Source organism: Mus caroli, chromosome 8 (genome assembly GCF_900094665.2).
Source record: "Mus caroli chromosome 8, CAROLI_EIJ_v1.1, whole genome shotgun sequence".
Taxonomy (NCBI): domain Eukaryota; kingdom Metazoa; phylum Chordata; class Mammalia; order Rodentia; family Muridae; genus Mus; species Mus caroli.
In genome coordinates, this window is record NC_034577.1 from 41,455,111 (window position 1) to 41,471,756 (window position 16,646).

Consider the following 16,646-nt stretch of genomic DNA (forward strand, 5'->3'; position numbering starts at 1 on the left):
GGTTGTGAGCCACCATGTGGTTGCTGGGATTTGAACTCTGGACCTTCGGAAGAGCAGTCGGGTGCTCTTACCCACCGAGCCATCTCACCAGCCCCACAATTTGCTTCTTAAAGATGAGAATACTACTTCCCATAGTCACAGATGGGGTGAGAGGAATGCTGTGACTTATAGGGCCTGGGATTTGGTTACTTGGGGAAAAAAAACTGTTTTTGCTTCTGTCTAAAGAATGATTTAAAAAATATTTATTTTACGTGCTTTGCTGTTGTTTATAGAAATACACCATGTGCATGCAGTACCCATGGTGGCAGTGGGTGGATGGTCGGGAGTTACTGGCGGTTGTGGCCACCATGTGGATTCTGGGAACTGAATTCCAGTTCTCGGCGAGAGCATCGACTGCTCTTAACCACCGAGGCAGCAGCTCTCCAAGCCCACCACTATGAGATACCAATAGAAGGCATGTTTATCTATGTAAGCAAGCGTGCGCACACGTGTGTATGATGCATGCGTGGAGGTCAGAGGAGAACTCCTGCCTTCATGTGGGCCCTGGGGATGAAATTCAGACTGTCAGTCTGGAATGCAGCTGCCTTAACCCACTGTCCCAACTCACGGGTCTTTGCCCTACAACACTTTAAGGCAAGGGATATATAATTCCCACTCTCCCAGCTTCTCTGCTTGGGCTTTCATGAGCCACTCCAACACTGGAAAGTGAGCATGGCTCCCACTGCTCCATCCGTGTCACTCTTCTATCAGAAATGAAAGAGAAAACATCTTTGACTTAGAGAACTCTCACCAGCTAGTAATATCACCAAAAAACAAAACAACCTTTTTTTTTTTTTTTTTGGTGCTACTGAATCTTTAGCACAGCTACCACTTAGAGCTTTTATCTCTAAACTCATATTCATACACCAGCATCCTGCAGGGCGCAAGGAGCACGCATTTAAAGCTTGCTCTATACTGTAATAAGCTGCAAGCCCGAGGAGTGACTTTCATCCTCCAGTGAGTGAGTCTGAGGAGCCACTGGCCCCCCTCCGAGTCGTGACTTTCCATCCCGTTAAGATGTTTAAGTTTTAAGGCTTCAGATTACAGGATTGATTGCTGCATTCTCTCTCTTATTTCTGCAGTGGGGAATGCTTTTTCCTTGATGATGAAGTGCCTTCCCTTTGCCACCCCCCTGTGTGAGGCCTGGAGGTGACGACATGACTTATTGATTACCCACAGGAATAACGGAGGCAGACTGAAAACTGACTTTGACAATGACAGAGACTGACTGTGGGAAGACTTCATGGTTATTCCACCTTGGTTTCTGTCATTCAGCAGGGATTGGTGCAGAGGAGCTAACAGGGACTCAGCTTCATGGCATAGGGCCTCAGAAACAGGGTCCTTCCAAGCGCACCCTCCCTTTAAGAGGTGGGACGCAGCTCCTCAAATAGGCCAAGCACTGGCGCCCCGAACAGTTAGCCTGGATGCTTTGGACAGCATGCCTTCTGCTGTTTTCAGACAGGGAATGGGAAGCAAACCTCAAACAAAGCCCTCATGTGCACTTCTTCAAGTCTTGGGGTACAGGATGGAACCCGGGGCGACAGGTGTTGCAGGCAAGCACTCTGCCACTCAAATGGGGACTCAGGATCACTGTGAGGGACCTTGGGCTTGAGTTCTCGGGACTCTCCCCAAGTCTCAGCATCTTCCCTCAGGTACTGGGTTCTCCATGGTGACAGGATATTGAGAAACGCTGACTAGAGAATATTCCAAATATCAAAAGGGCAAAAATCAGTTGAAGATACTCAGAAAGTGTCAGGGCCTGAAAGGCAAAAAAAGGCAAGAAGAATGGCACATCCAGAGTGCTGGGCTTTCTCTTCTGTGCCCAACCTGCAGTGCTGTATGGGCAGTGCTATGCGCCTGTGTGCATGATTTCCACGTACTGAGTGTGTGTGCGCCAGGCAGACTCCCTTGGCATTAATCCCTTGAATTCTGTGAGGGTGACTGTGCAGAGGAGGAATGGGTCTTGAAGACAGGGGAGCATGCTCGCCAAAACAGCCCTGAGTATAGTGAAGAGTGTAGGCACGGGCACAGTGAGGCGTCCACTGCACGTCTTACACAGGCCCCCGGGAGGCCCCACAGTGGTTCTCTGATGTGAGAGCGGCTATGGACACCTCGCCCATGTATTTACATGCAAGTGTGTGTGTGTGGTCTTTTACTTTATATAGGTATTTAAACTGTAGTGTTGGCACCTCTCTGAAAGAGGGCATGCAAACTATAAGAAGGTTTCCTCCATCCCAGGCCACAAATGAGAACACAGAACTCCAGCAGTCAGTGTCAGAAAGCCCTACGCCAAGCTGTATGCATCTTTAAAGATGACAACTGGCCAATCAATTAATATGTAGGATTCCAACACTTGTGCATACAAAGGAAAAAAAATCTTCTTAAACCAGCAAGGATCGGGTTCTACAGAGGCCGAAGCACACTGACTGCACAGGACTGTCTGCAGGAGCAGAGAGTTCGCTTGCCTCAAGACCAATAGAGCAGACCATGAACAGAACACAGCACACAGTGAGGAAGGCCCTGTTCTGCCTATCTCCTCCAGAGCTGCAGTGGTGAGAGCCGCCAGCAGGTGGCAGAGCAATGCTGGACACTGAGTTGCAGCTGCTAAGGAACTAGGGCGGAAGAGGAGGCTGGCACCCACCAAAACCTGTGTTTATATAGAATTCCCTGAGCAAGCTACACACTGAACCTTCGTGTTAATTAGCAAATATGCTAAATGACTTTGTTTTCATCTGTTTCGGGTCGATTTGAAAGAGAACGCCCTCGCCTCTTTGCTGTTTCTGAACCAGGATCCAGGTGGAAGTGTGGCCTGCTGACAAAACCCATCGTAGGCCATCTCCCTCCCACAGAGCAGTCCTGGACCACAGAGCAGTGCCGACGGCGGGAGTCTAGTAAAGAGGAAGGCAGTATGTTTTGAGTATGTACACGGATGTGTCTGTATGCACAGTCTGTAAACATGTGTGCTTGTATGTCTAGGTTGGCAGTTGACACGGGGTGTCTTCAGTAACCCTCCACCTTACTTTTGGGGAAACAGCCTCACCGAGTGTGCGGGAGCTCCGTAGATCTGTCTGGCTTGGCCAGGAAGGCCTGGGGTGCCCCCCCCCCCCCACACACACCTCTGCCTCCCTACCTGGGAAGACAGGCGTGAGTTGTTGCAGTTGTTTTTCCGTTGCTGATGAGGATCTGAACTGAGATCTTCATATTTCATAGACTGCACCACCTACTCATGGTAGACAGGATGCCTAGCATGTGCAAGGCCCTGGGTTCAACACCCCAGTACCACTGAGCTAAATATATCCCCCTATCTGGAAAAGCAATTTATATTTGACAGAGGAAAAAAAGTCCAAGTATAGAATAAATACTCCTTAAAGGACACCGTGGAGAAAGAGAACCGTATACTTTCTTTATATGAAGAAAAGCAGTGCAATCCTTCCTAAAATGGCTCGGGGGTGGTGGCAAAGCGAGGGTCTGCACTTACCTGTTGCCCCCTCACACAGCAGCTCCCCAGGGCATTCACCCAGGCCTTTATCCTCAAGGAGAGACTGGGATGCTCCTCCCGAGTCTGAATCCAGCAAGGCCTGGTTTTCACCAAGGCCAATGTCAGCAAAGCGGCGACTCAGCTCACAGTCCTCAAAGTCGGCAGGGAACTGGTGTGGAGAGGTGTCATGGGAGGACCCTGGAAATGCGCTGTCCAGGACGAGAGGAGAGCCGGGAGGCGACAAGGAGGAGAGAGAGGACCTGGAGGACAGGGATGCCACTGACTTGGAGGCCTCCGTCAGTGGGGGTGTGTGGCTGCTAGCTGTCACTCCCACCCCACAGAGCCCACTCTGGCCGGACTGGCTGGGGGACTTGACCACCTCATTTTCATGGATGGTGGTGATGGGTCCGGAAGGAATGTAGCCACCCTTCTCTTGAAGAAGGAAGTCCAGTTTATACTGATAGTCTGTGTCCATCTGGTCGCTCTGGCTGCTGTAATAGAGTTCACTGGAACTGAGGGAGTTGAGTGAGCCCCTGCTGGAGGTGTTCAGAGAGCCTCGACTGGAGGCCAGGGACCCCAGACTGCTCCCAGATGACATGGACAGTGTGCTGGAGGAGAGGCTGGGAACAGGAGAACAACACGCTGTAAACTCTGCCCTCTACAACAAACACAGCCACAGGCCCCGCTGGCTCCCACAGCCTGGGCAGAGGACTTCTCTGCTGGAACACAGACTTCCCTATCCACTCGTTACTGTCACCAACCTGGTTCTCCACATACACCTCATCAATGCTGGCCTTTCTAAATGATACGTGACACACGGCTACCAGGAGTGGTGGCGCACACCTTTAATCCTAGAACTTCAGAGGCAGACGGATATCTGAGTTCAAGGATAGCCTAGTCTACATAGCCAGCTCTAGGATAGCTACACAGAGTCTCCGTCTCAAAAATACATACGTACATACATTAACTAGTTTTTAAAAAAATTTAATGATCCAAGCGGGTAAACTGGTGTACACCTTTAATCCCAACACTCAGGATTCAGAACCAGGTGGACCTCTGAGGTCAAGTTCAGCCTGGTCTACATATCCAGTTCAGGCGGAGCCAGGGCTACACAGTAAGATTACCGTTCCCACTGCCAATGATGCACCTTTTGCAAAATTTAAATAAAAAAACCAAAGCAAATGCCTATTTGTAAACCAACTTGCAGAGCCATCCACAGCCACTTCATACTTTACGACAGAGCAGCTTCTGTCGCTAAGGAGAAAGGCTTCCTATGAAGGCCACCGAGCCCCAGCTCACCAGGAATGCCAGGGTGACATGCTAAGCCGTGCCAGAAAGTCACAGCAGAGATTTCACAGGGACCTTCCAGCTCCCTCGGTAACAGGTGGGATAACGGCAGTGATAAGGTATTTTCTCGTCTTCAGTGACAGATAAAGCCAACCCTCTTTCTGTGGGGTATTTCAAAATGCATCCTAAATATAAACAAGGATTTTGGAGGGGAAAATGTACGTCTACATTTGGTAATTCAGACATTAATTGAGTGGGGGTAACTTACTTGTTCACTTTTAAGCAGTTGAAAACCAACTAAAGAGGACCCAGGCCGTGCCTGGGCGCTGTGGGAAACAGTTCCCTTGAAGAGCATAGATAGCAAGCTTACCTTTTAAGTTGCGAGGACAAGGAAGTAGTTAACTTAGTAGTTTCTTCAAGTTTCTGTAGCAGCTCTTTTCTTTTCTCTTCCAATTTCAATCTAGGGGAGAAAAAAGAAACAACGGAAGAAATTAATTTTCAAATGAAAGTGTAAAAACCCAAACTAAACAACAGAAAACCCGAGTATCCCAGAATCATGTGTAAGAAGGGAGTACTGGCTGGTTCTGTGTGCCACTTGACACAGCTGGAGTTATCACAGAAAAAAGAGCTTCAGTTGAGGAAATGCCTCCATGAGATCCAACTGTAAGGCATTTTCTCAATTAGTGATCAAGGGGGAAAGGCCCCTTGTGGGTGGGACCATCTCTGGGCTCCGCAGTCTTGGGTTCTATAAAATAGCAGGCTGAGCAAGCCAGGTGAGGCAAGCCAGTAAAGAACATCCCTCCGTGGCCTCTGCATCAGCTCCTGCTCCCTGACCTGCTTGAGTTCCAGTCCTGACTTCCTTGGTGATGAACAGCAGTATGGAAGTGTAAGCCGAATAAACCCTTTCCTCCCCGACTTGCTTCTTGGTCATGATGTTTTGTCCAGGAATATAAATTCTGGCTAAGACAAAGGGGATGTCTGTTTGACCTTGGTAAAGAGAAAACAGAATAACCAAGAGAGAAGGAACAAAACAAGGTTACAGCCAGGATCAATAAACTAAGTGGGAGTTAGGCCCAGTCCCAGAGCTTGGAAAACTCAGTCTTGGAGAAATGGCAAAGAGGTCACAGCAGTGACACCAAGCACAGCAAAGGCCCAAGCAAAGACTGCAGGATCTTATGGGACTGTAGGCTGACTTGTCACTTGGAAACCATTGGGTAGCAATTTGGAAATGCAAAAGGCCACCTTAGGTACTGAATTTATTGAGTGCTGCTATAAAATAGTGCCTAAGGATGAACCGGCAGTACTCAGTTCCTGGGACTTTTAGCTAACAGAGGCCGTTCCACAGGGTGCTCTGGGCTGAGCTGGTCAGTACAGTCGCAACAAGAAGGCCAAGCCATTTGCCTCCCTGGCCCAATCCTGTCTTATCTCTTGGAGCACGTTATCGTACAGGTAGAGCACTGTACAATTTTATCTTGAAACAAACTCATTTCAAAAGAGGTCAGGCATCCAAAGAAAATGCACAAGTTGAATCAGTGGGGACTTGAGACTTCATCCAAGGAAGTCAGTGCCTTGGTCCTGCTCTGGGATACCCAGCTTGTGAGCCCAGGACCTCTCTGGCAAGCCGCTGGCTAGAGGGGCTTGCTTTCCTTGCTGCATCTACCTCACAAAAGGTAAAGGGATCAAAGGGACTAAGGCATGGGACAGTGCTCTACAGGCCACAGAACAATCACACTAGCTCACAGCCCTGCAAGGTCATGCTATACACAATTAGGTTTGGAGAAAAAAATAAAACCTAGCCAATTTCATCTTATTTATAGGTACCTATTCCTTTGATTGTCTACAACACAACTTCTATTATAACTTACAATTAAAAAGTAATTCTTAACCCTGTCTCGAAAAAAAAAAAAAAAGTAATTTTTGCCATTTTCTGTAACACTGTTGTGATCAATTCTTTCACAACTGCATTTTAAAGAACAGCTACTTTTTGAAATCTCTTAGACAAATCTATTCAATCAGGAAGAAAAATTAATGCAAAGAAGAACTGAGTCAGAAGACATGACGGTCTGGAGGAAGCCCCAAACACTACCAAAAAAAAAAAAAAAATCCTACATATCAGATTTCTTAATGCACAGGGCTTTTCTCCCGTTCTCTAGGCTGTGATCTCACTCAGCAGCTCCTGTGCCAGCTCCTGTAGCTGCTCTCAGCTACCAGGCTGGGTTCTGGGCTCATGTGAGGGGGTGGGGGTGGGGAGGGAGGTGTGGTGAGTGTCTGTGTGTGTGGTATGTAGGCCAGAGGTTGATGCTGATGTCTGGTATCCTGGGAGATCATTTTCTACCGTATTCATTTTCACTGTTTTATGTGGATGGCTGTTTTGTCTCTGTGTGGGTTTGTGTACCACATGCATGCATAGCCTGCAAGGACAGAAAAGGGTCCTCTTCCTCTATATAAACTTCTTGCTGGAGTCACTAGAGGGATGATAGAGGAACCCTAAAAAGCCCCAGAAACCTTAGTAGGGCAGCAGTTTCTGCCCTTCATGTAGTCACCAAGCTTTTCCGTTGAGGGCACCTGGGCTGCAGGTCTTCTTCAGACTCTGAAGTGTCCTTCCTCCCAGGGGACTATGACTGCTGTCCTCTTTCTGCGCTCGGCTGTCTGAGCTCCTTACCAGCCCTGTCCTTCCAGTGTCTTCATCCAGAAAGGGACTTTTCACCCCTGCCCCCAAAAGAGCCTCCCCTACACACTCTGTTTCTCTTCCTTGCCCTGGGCGGCCTATCAGGCCATCACCTCTTCCTGCCTCTACTTTAGCACCAGAGGGAGATGGGCACTGCCTCCCGTGAACTCACAGCTCGGCACCAGGGAAAGCATCCGAGCCAGCGACCCAATAAGAGTAGTCTTTTATCCATTCAAAAATTAAATTAAATTAATGGCACTCACACACATCCCTGCCCACTTGTTTTAAATAATCTTCAGATGCCTTAGCAACATTTAAGTAATCCAGGCACATCCGACGATTCTAGGCAAGCACCTGGAATTTGTGGGAAGCAGCAAAAATCTGTCAGCAGCAGGAAACCGCAGCTTAAGGAATGCCAATGCTGTGGGTGAGCTTACATAGGGCAACAGAAAGGGAGAACAAGTTCTCCCTTGCCCCATGCTCTCCCACAATGAATCTGGCTTGTGCAGATGCTCTTAATCACCACTAGAGGGCGATCTCAGCCACTGCTGAGGGGCTCACTGCAGGTGTTACACTGGCCACAGAAATCAGGATCAGGATACACAGGATGGCTGAGAACTGAGTTTAGTGTCTTGAGAGCTCAGTTTGAGCCACCCTACTCCTGAAATAATGAAGAAGCCACAACAGAATGGAAAACAGGAAAGCTTAAGGCAAGGCAGCAAGGAGCGTTCTTTGTGGCCATATGGGCAGCAGGAAGAAACGGAGGGTCTTGTGTTGCCGATGTTGTTGATGATGAAGCTACTCGAACTCTCCTTTCAGGGTGTTCCTGGACACCACCTTCCTGCTCCGCCACTGAGGTGGTGTAGCTCAGAGAGGAGATCTCTGAGTCAGGTTCAAGGACAGGTTGGGGACAAGCAGCAATAGAGTAAGTGTGTAGAGTGGGAAGCACGGACGGGGTACAGAGCAATGATACCAGGGCACAGAGTGTGAGCTCAGCCAGAGTAGCAACAGCAGCATTAGAAGCTAGAGCCTGTGGTGCTGCATCTGCCTGGGGAGTGGAGGGCCTGCTCCAGTGCTTGCTGTAGCAGGAGGCTCTGATCTTTAGGAAATAAGGGGAGGAGCCATGAGAAAAACAAAACAAGCAAACTCACTCTGTGGCACAGAGATGGGGATCTGTCCTTGACCACAGGTACTGAAAGGACATTTGTATGCACTTATTTACTCAGTGTGGAAGTGGCTTGCCATCCAAAGGACTCAGAAAGTCTGCACAGTACACAAATGATAAACACGTCCCTTCCAGCCACTATTCAGTCTACAGCAGACACGCTGTGCAGCTAACTACACTGCCTATTGCCCACATGGCACAAACCCCATGGCTGCTTCTCACTAAATATTATCACTATTTTATGTAAGGGCTATGTAGCGTCTGCTTCTGATGAGTCCCAACCTGACACTAGAGATGTAACAGTCACTATGTAGAAGCCACCGAGGAGCAAACCATCTCCAGTAAAAGCGACAAGCATGCTGCCATGCCTGTAAAGGCTGCTAAGATGAGCTCTCCCCGCACACAGCAGAGGAGGAGCAGAGAGCTTTCCAGGCTCACCTGCTACAGAGGACAGCAGAGACTTGCATGGAAGATGTGCATGGCTACTCTAGAGTCTCCACGGCCTTAGCTCTATAACCAAAGACTCAACAACCGCGGATCAAGGTGCTCAGGGCAGACCCTGGGTTTGTGCTGATCACGTGACCTTTAGCACCACAGAACCGCAGCATTTCTTGAGCATGTGCATTGTGTTGGGGATCCTGTGTAATCTAGAAAGTGGTCGCGCTTCTGAGAGGACACGCGCACCTTTTGTTAACACTACATACACAGTCTGTTCGGAGCAGTTATGACTGTGTATCAGGGAGGGTCCTGGAACCAACCCTTGGGACATCAAGGGGGCAAGGCATGGCACTGAGTAAGTGTTGAGCAGTGTAAATGCACCAGCCTTTTACACAGGGAGTTCACCAATGCTGCCCGCTTCCTTCCACCCACTGGTGAATCTCCAAACAAAACCCAGATTTCTTCCTTTTGTGCCTGTTGGTGCTTGCTACCCCGACCATGCTCACACCTTAAGCTGAAACTCTGATCAGCACTAGACAGAGAAAGCAGAGGAGGGGGGCGGGGACAACAGTGAAAACTCAGCTGAACAGGTGCAGTTGTCAGAGGATTTGCCCTGGGGACCTGCTTGTGCTCCCTAAAACCAGGATGCTGCAGTCAAACCATGTCTCCATCAACATGACTCCCCAAATGGCAAAATTCAAATTGTTCACTGGTTAAGACCCAATCAGTTATGGCACCTTTTTGCTCCCACCCCACTATTCCCACGCTGTCAAAATGCTTTGACGTTTAAATCTAGGTATTTATTGAGAAATGGAAATTAAAAGGCAAGAGGCCAAGAATTCAGAAAGGTTCTGGGTGGATGTTTGAACGTATCTCTAGGTCTCTTGAGACACATGTGGGTTTGCTCCGGGGCAGACACTGCTCCTCCAGAGCTGTCTGTGACGAGCACTGATCTGAAGGGCCAGTTTGTCACCAAACAGGCACCCTGGCACAGCGGCAGCAGTGTGGGCTCAGGGCTCTGCCACAGGTACAAGGGACAGCCGAGTCCTGCCCACCTGCCGGCGGACTGGATAGTTTAGAATAAGTAACTCTCACACCCTCCCTCAGAAAGAGAAAAACAGCTCAGAATGGTTGCCTCTGCCTCAGAAGCAGGCTTCAACTGACAAGCCACATGCAAGAGACATCTTGTGACTGATTAAGATGTCAAAGAGAGCACGCGGTCTTTTCCTTTCCTTGTGAAATTAAAAGCAATAAACTTATGACTTCTTGTGAGTGTAGAAAGAGACCAGGAAGGCTCACTTCTGCAACAGTCTAGGTCGACTTCACAAAGAGCAGCAGTTTATGGCTATTGTTATCAGACTCGCTCAATGGTGCACCGCATTCCTGATTTTATGTCAACGTTCCTCAGACATCTGTCATGAGCTTTTCACATTCCTAACAGACACAGAGGAACTGATACTTGGAGCATAGGAGGGTGCGCTTCACTGCTCTAAAGACATTTCTCTTGCATTGCTTCTGAGTCTACTAACAACAAAAGCTATTTAGAGTCCCAAACCTGGGGGTCTGTCACCAGTAAGGCATAACCACAGGTCTAAGTCACCCTGTTCCCAGAAGAAAACAAACCTCTCAGTTAGAGCCCTGCTGGGCGAGCCGCGGGTGGCCATCAGCTCCTCCTCCAGGTGCTGGCGCTCAGCCTCCAGGCGCTCCAGCTCCTCCTGTGAGCGCTTCTGCGGGGTGATAAACTGCAGCTCCTTCAGAAGTTCTTCTTTCTCATTGATCAGCATCAACTTCTCCTTCTCGATGTCCAGGGCCCCAGGCCAGGCTTCACCATCCAATTTTGACAGTTCAATTTTCAAGTTAGCCATGCTAAAGGTCAGAGAAGACACAAGCATTCAGGAATCCCACGCAGGGAGACGCCAAGCCTAGGCTTGTCTGGGTGCAACTGCAATCTATGGATTCCCCGAGATGCAGAGTGTGACACACACTCCACATCAGATGAACAGATACATCTAAAGCAGAGGGCACCAGGCGGGCGTCCCTGGTGTGTGGCGTGATGGGAGGGTACCCACAAGCTTCCACAGAGAAGTACACTGCATGCTAGGGTGCCCCAAAATGCTACTGAAAATCAGTCTTCTTCCAGAGAAACCGCACTTCCCAGAGGAAGTGGGTGGACACTGGAGTATTAGATCACAGAAGGAAGACATGATAGGGTGGAGCCTTGGTCAACTCACAGCAGAATCAGTTCATTAAGGCTCCACATCCCCAAGGCTAACGGTGTCTCCCAGCCTCCCTGTCCTCAGGCCTCACCCTGGGAAATCTCCCTCCACGGCCCCGGTGAGCACTAATTACTGAATAATCTCTCCCGTCTCGGGGTCTATGGCTTCTGACCTATGCTCCCCTGTGCTGGCTGTTTGGCTTCATGGACCTTAACCAGTGACTCAAAGGTGGCTGGTGTGGCAGTCACAGGGTGGAGAGGAATGGCCAGAGGAAGATGAGGGAAAGTGCCACAGCAGAGCACCTGGTGCCACAGTTCTGCTGGCCCCCAGCTTCCCTGCGTCTAGAGTCCAGTCGTGAACAGCCAAGGTTATGGAACTCCCAGCTCAGCACAAGCGGTGAGCTCTGGAATGGATGGCTCACCCTGCAGCAATGTGAAGCCATCAGGACTTCCCACAAGATGGAAGCTGGAGGCTCCTTGGCCAGAAGGGGCAAGATCCAGATGGCCTATGGCCACGGCTGGTACCGACACTGACATCAGAGTCCTACATAAACCACTGATGGTTGCTTGGGCTACTGGACAGCATATACCACATATGAAAAAGAGAAAGGGGATTTGTTCTTCCTATTTTGAAGAAACTATACAGAAAAGAAAGAACTATTATGAAAAACACCTGGAGACAAGGCTGTGTGGTAGGGCCGCACCATGTGCCATCATCGGTCAGTCTCTTCCTGTGGGTTTTAAAGACAACAAAGCTGTCCTAGATGGTACATGGCAAGTGTGTACGACTCTCCCCCACTGTCTGCTTACGACAGATGTAGCATCAGCTATTCTTCAGCCCTAACCATGAAACCATAAACAACTGTCTCAACGCACTGGAAAATTAATCATCAAATTGCTAAATGAGCATAATATTATTAGCTTCACTGAGCATCTAAAACAAAAGCTGCGGGAGAACTCGGGCTCAGGGAAGAGCAGCTCAGAGCCTCCCTTGTTAACAACCAAGGAGGGAATGCGTTCAACACAGCAAAAATCCCTTGTGGGTTCCCTTCCGCTCAGCATCACCAGTAACCCTAAAACCAATTCCAAATAACACCAGTGCAGCCAAGTGGCAGGGAAGTAATGACCTAAGGTTGGATGTGATCAAAGCAGCCATTTGAGCTGGGAGTGACAGCACAGCAGAGGGAGAAAGCTGTCACTTACTCAAGGGCACACAAGTAGGCAGACATTGGACTATATTTTGAAAAGGGTGCTCAGATCTGATGGGGAGAGTGTGCAGGGACTTCCAGGACCTAGGAAGGGAAAGGTTACCCAAGTTCTGGAGGTAAGGACTGTTACATCCAGTTACTCTAGAGATCACTCAAGGTGTCCCAAAGACTTGACCTTGTTGTCTTTGGGACACCTTGAGTTATGGCCATTAGCCTTCAGAAAACCAGGCATAAAGCTTGGACTTTGTCCACGGCACAACCAAAGATTTCTGGCCACTGGAGGGTTGGACTGCTCACAGCGAGAGCACCTTTGAACATGCCACCCAGGAACAGGAATAGCAGTCAAGTCACTGGGCCTCCACACCAAACTTCAGCCCTCATAACCTACTGAAGACAGACCCTCCCCTCCCCCACCCCCACCCCCAGTTCCATTCCTGGAAAGGAGAAAGCCTAATATAAAAACCTTTCCTACCCTCAAGACATTTAAAATCTGTCAGGGGAAGTTTAAAGAGACATTAAAGTTCGCTGAGTTAAATGCTACTCAGAGTGACCGAGGGACTTGTTCAAGGTCATGTGGTTAATCATGTGTGGAACGAAGCCTGGTTTCTGTTCAGTACATTGAAGACCCAAGTACTCTCTGAAACTCTGCTGACACAGAGGCAAATACTGTAGTAATATTCATCTCACTCTGAGAGCCAGATAACCTCTAAGACCTATGGTCAATTGCTTTAAAAGTCCATTGTCTCTAGTGACAAGGGACGTGTCTGAACAGGTGACGGTACTTATGGCAGAAGACACAGCACTCCGAGAGGAGAAATGGATTGAGGCCTCACTCTCCTGTGTGTGTGATGATGTAGTAGTTCTTAAGGCCTCCCAAGATGAATCCATGTTTAGGCTCTTAGAAGAAGAATAAAATCAATTATATCAGATTGGCCTCCACCTCAGAAACAAGTGGGGTGTGCTATAGTCTGTAATACTCTGAGTATCCACCTGCTTATGTTAGGGTCCTGTGGTACCCTAGCAGAGTCAAGGAATTAACCAGATAGGAGCATGAGGGTTTGTAAGAGCTGATGAGGGTCAGTAGAGATTCCCTCCTCTTTCCCCAGCCTGTCAGAGGGGACAGACACACAATGCAGCGCCCTCCAGGAGGCAGCAGGAAGCCTTCAGAGCAAAGCTTCTGAGAGCTAAGTCCTCAGGAGAGGCACAGCGCAGGCCACTGCACAGGGTTTCAGTCTGACGAACCAACCATCCCCCTTCCAATTGGAAATAGTGTACAACCTAAAAACTTTTCTCCCAGACGGAAGGGGAAACATTTATCCCCACATTTCTCCTTAAATTCTCCTGATTTGGGCATAGTGACGCACGCCTTTAATCCCAGTGCGTGGGAGGCAGAGGCGGCTCTGAGTTTGAAGCCACCCTGGTCTAAAGAGCAAGTTCCAGGGTGATCGGGGTACACAGAGAAGTCCTGTCTTAAAACACAATAAAATTCTCCAACTCTGCAGGAAGGGAAGAGGAAGCTGGAAGCAACCTTTACAGGTTAAAGCACCAAGGGCAAGAGAGTTGGTGAGCATGGGAGGCAGTGACTGTCACACATCTGTCACATGTCACCACAGGGCAGAACTTAATCCTGGAAAACAGGCCAGCCTCAGAGTTCCCAACCACAGGAGACAGCTCTGATCCCTCACCTTCTCTTGGCTTCTTCATATTGGAGACTCAGTCTGACCTTTTCAGCTAAATTTGATCTGCTTCGAACCCCAATCTAGTAAAAACAGAAGGAGAAAAAGTCAGTTAACTCTGTTAAGGAATGACGTAAACTGCTTTTGTTTCTAAGAGGCCCAAGTAATTGAAAAGCTTGAGAAAATGGCTATGGAGTGGGGCCGGCCCGGTTAGAAAGCAGTTCCTCAGGGGGCAAAAGGCTTCTACTCAGGCTCGTCTGCTCCGTGAAGACTGCAGCACCACCTTCCCCACAGTGTAAATAAATGCAAGACAAAAATATCAGGTAAATGTGTCTGGTATCTGAGAGTTTATGAAGGGTATATAGGTCAATGAAACTGATGAAACAGAACAGATTTCTTTACCAAAATTTCCATTATTTAACTCATAACTACACAAAAATGTAAACTAAAGAACGTGAGGGGCTAATGTTCACACAGAGAGCCTGCAGCCACCTGCCTCATGTCTCACACACACGCATCTAAAAGGCAGAAATACTTGGAAATAAATTTTCACGGAGGTGGGGGGGGGGGGATGATACCCAGGTCACAGTAAATATTTCTCAAACATCAGAGATAATTCACGAATACTTAATCAACATCAAATTTATAAAAACAACGTCTTAAGACAAACCCACCATGCATAGGGTTGTGTGTACCCTGTATGCCCCGTGTGTGTGTGTATGTGTGTGTGTGTGTGTATTAGATCCCTGGGGCTGGAGTCGGAGGTGGTGGTGAGCTGTCTGACGTGGGTGCTGGGAGCCTCAGGCAGAACAAACACCTCTTACAGGTTGCACCACTCTCCAGCCCCTCCTGGCTAGCTTTAACCTTTTCTGCTTCTTATTGCCCTAGTGTTCATGTGAAGTGACTCCAGTTAAATGTGGATTTAGTTCTAGCTTTTCAGTAGCATCTACCTGTAAATGCAGTCAGAGAAAGCTGCAACTACATGCCCTCGGAACTTTCACAGGAAAAGACAAGGCTGTGACTTCTAACATGCATCTGCAGAGTGGAGCATGCTCTAGCTCCTGCTCCAGTCATGAGCCCCAGCCCCGTCACTACCAACCCCCACCCGCCTGCCCTACACCTAGCCCATCCCCCATCCCCCACCTCACCCCCCCACCCCATCACTACCAACACCCGACCCACCTGCCCCACACCGCCTAACCTATCCCCCACTTCCACCCTTCCACCCATCCTCCCTCGGGGCAACAGCACTGGGGCGGCCGATGCCCTCTGACCACTTACATCTCCAGAAATGCTTGTCTGTGACCCAGCGTCAAGGGTCTGTCTGGACAGAGAGAGATGAGAATTCACAGGACTAGATCTCAGATCCGGCTCGGAACTGCCCATGTTCTGATCCAAATGAAATCGCTCCTGCAGCTTAGCAAGACTCTGTCAAAAAGCACACAGCACCTTCTAAGTATAAAGGCAGCGGGCAGCCCATTTCCAGTGTCACTGAATGGCAGCAGCCGTCCTGATGACAACAGTGACTTTTTAAGTTTTGCACAAGCACATGATTTTGGCAGTATATGAGAGCTGATTCAGAAGATGGCCTCCCTTCTCCTGTGGATGCTAGACTCTAGCTTTGTTTTTATTTACTGTATGTGCATTTTTGTGCACGTGTGCACGAACCACATATATGCAAGTGCCCATGGAGGCCACAAGACGACGTCTGATCCGGAAGTGGACGGACCTCTGCAAGAGCAGCCAGAACTCAACCGCCCAACACTCTCTAGTCTTTGGCCTTGAATGTAATACAGTATGTTCGATTCTTATTTTTCAACACTTCCTTAAGTGACCCTTATTCACTAGGGATCTCTATAGTTTGCATATGGTCCATATGTATTCCATGCACTCTCAATGTGATGACTGATGCTCAGAGGTGGCAGCACCTGGGAGAGAAGGAGTCAGTACAATATGAGAACAGCTCTGAAAAGACCACGATTCATTCCCAACCGAGCACAGCGGCACAGAGAGCAAAGGTTGGTTTCTAAACCGCTCCGGCTTCCTGTCTGGCCACCAATCTCTTCAAGGCTCACTGTAACACGAGCCACTTGAGGATTTTACAAAAGACTGAAAAGGAAGTGGGGCCAGGCATTCTTGGACTCTCAGTCTCCGAATCTGTAGGTTAAACAAGCCTTTTTTCTTTATAAAGTAGCTAGCTTCAGGTGTTTTGCTACAACAACAGAGAACAGACTAATACAGAACTACTCAACATTATAGAAATCGTGGCATCATTCAATGTTTATAATGTAACCTCTCATTTTAGATCTACAGTAAGACATTCCCATTTGGAAAGGGCTACAGTTATACTACTTTTTATCTAGACAAGACCCAAGAGATGACTCCATTTACAGAATAGGAAATGGAGCCCAGTTGTGAATGAGTAGCCTAGCCTCATCTGAGTCCATCTATATGCCGACTGCACGCCCCGTC

At 48.7% G+C, this 16,646-nt stretch overlaps 1 protein-coding gene across 6 annotated transcripts in view; it reads right to left on the reverse strand.

Moving 5' to 3' along the window:
* The window catches only part of Wwc2 (WW and C2 domain containing 2), a 167,194-nt gene that overhangs the window by 37,499 nt on the left and 113,049 nt on the right, over positions 1-16,646 (reverse strand). For all 6 annotated transcript variants that reach the window (XM_021169475.2, XM_021169476.2, XM_029480323.1 and 3 more), the window contains 5 exons: positions 15,456-15,602; positions 14,184-14,257; positions 10,699-10,941; positions 5,175-5,264; positions 3,518-4,137 (listed from right to left, as the gene is read on the reverse strand). In XM_021169475.2, the coding sequence (XP_021025134.1) occupies positions 3,518-4,137; positions 5,175-5,264; positions 10,699-10,941; positions 14,184-14,257; positions 15,456-15,602 (1,174 nt within the window). The remainder of the gene's footprint in view (positions 1-3,517; positions 4,138-5,174; positions 5,265-10,698; positions 10,942-14,183; positions 14,258-15,455; positions 15,603-16,646) is intronic.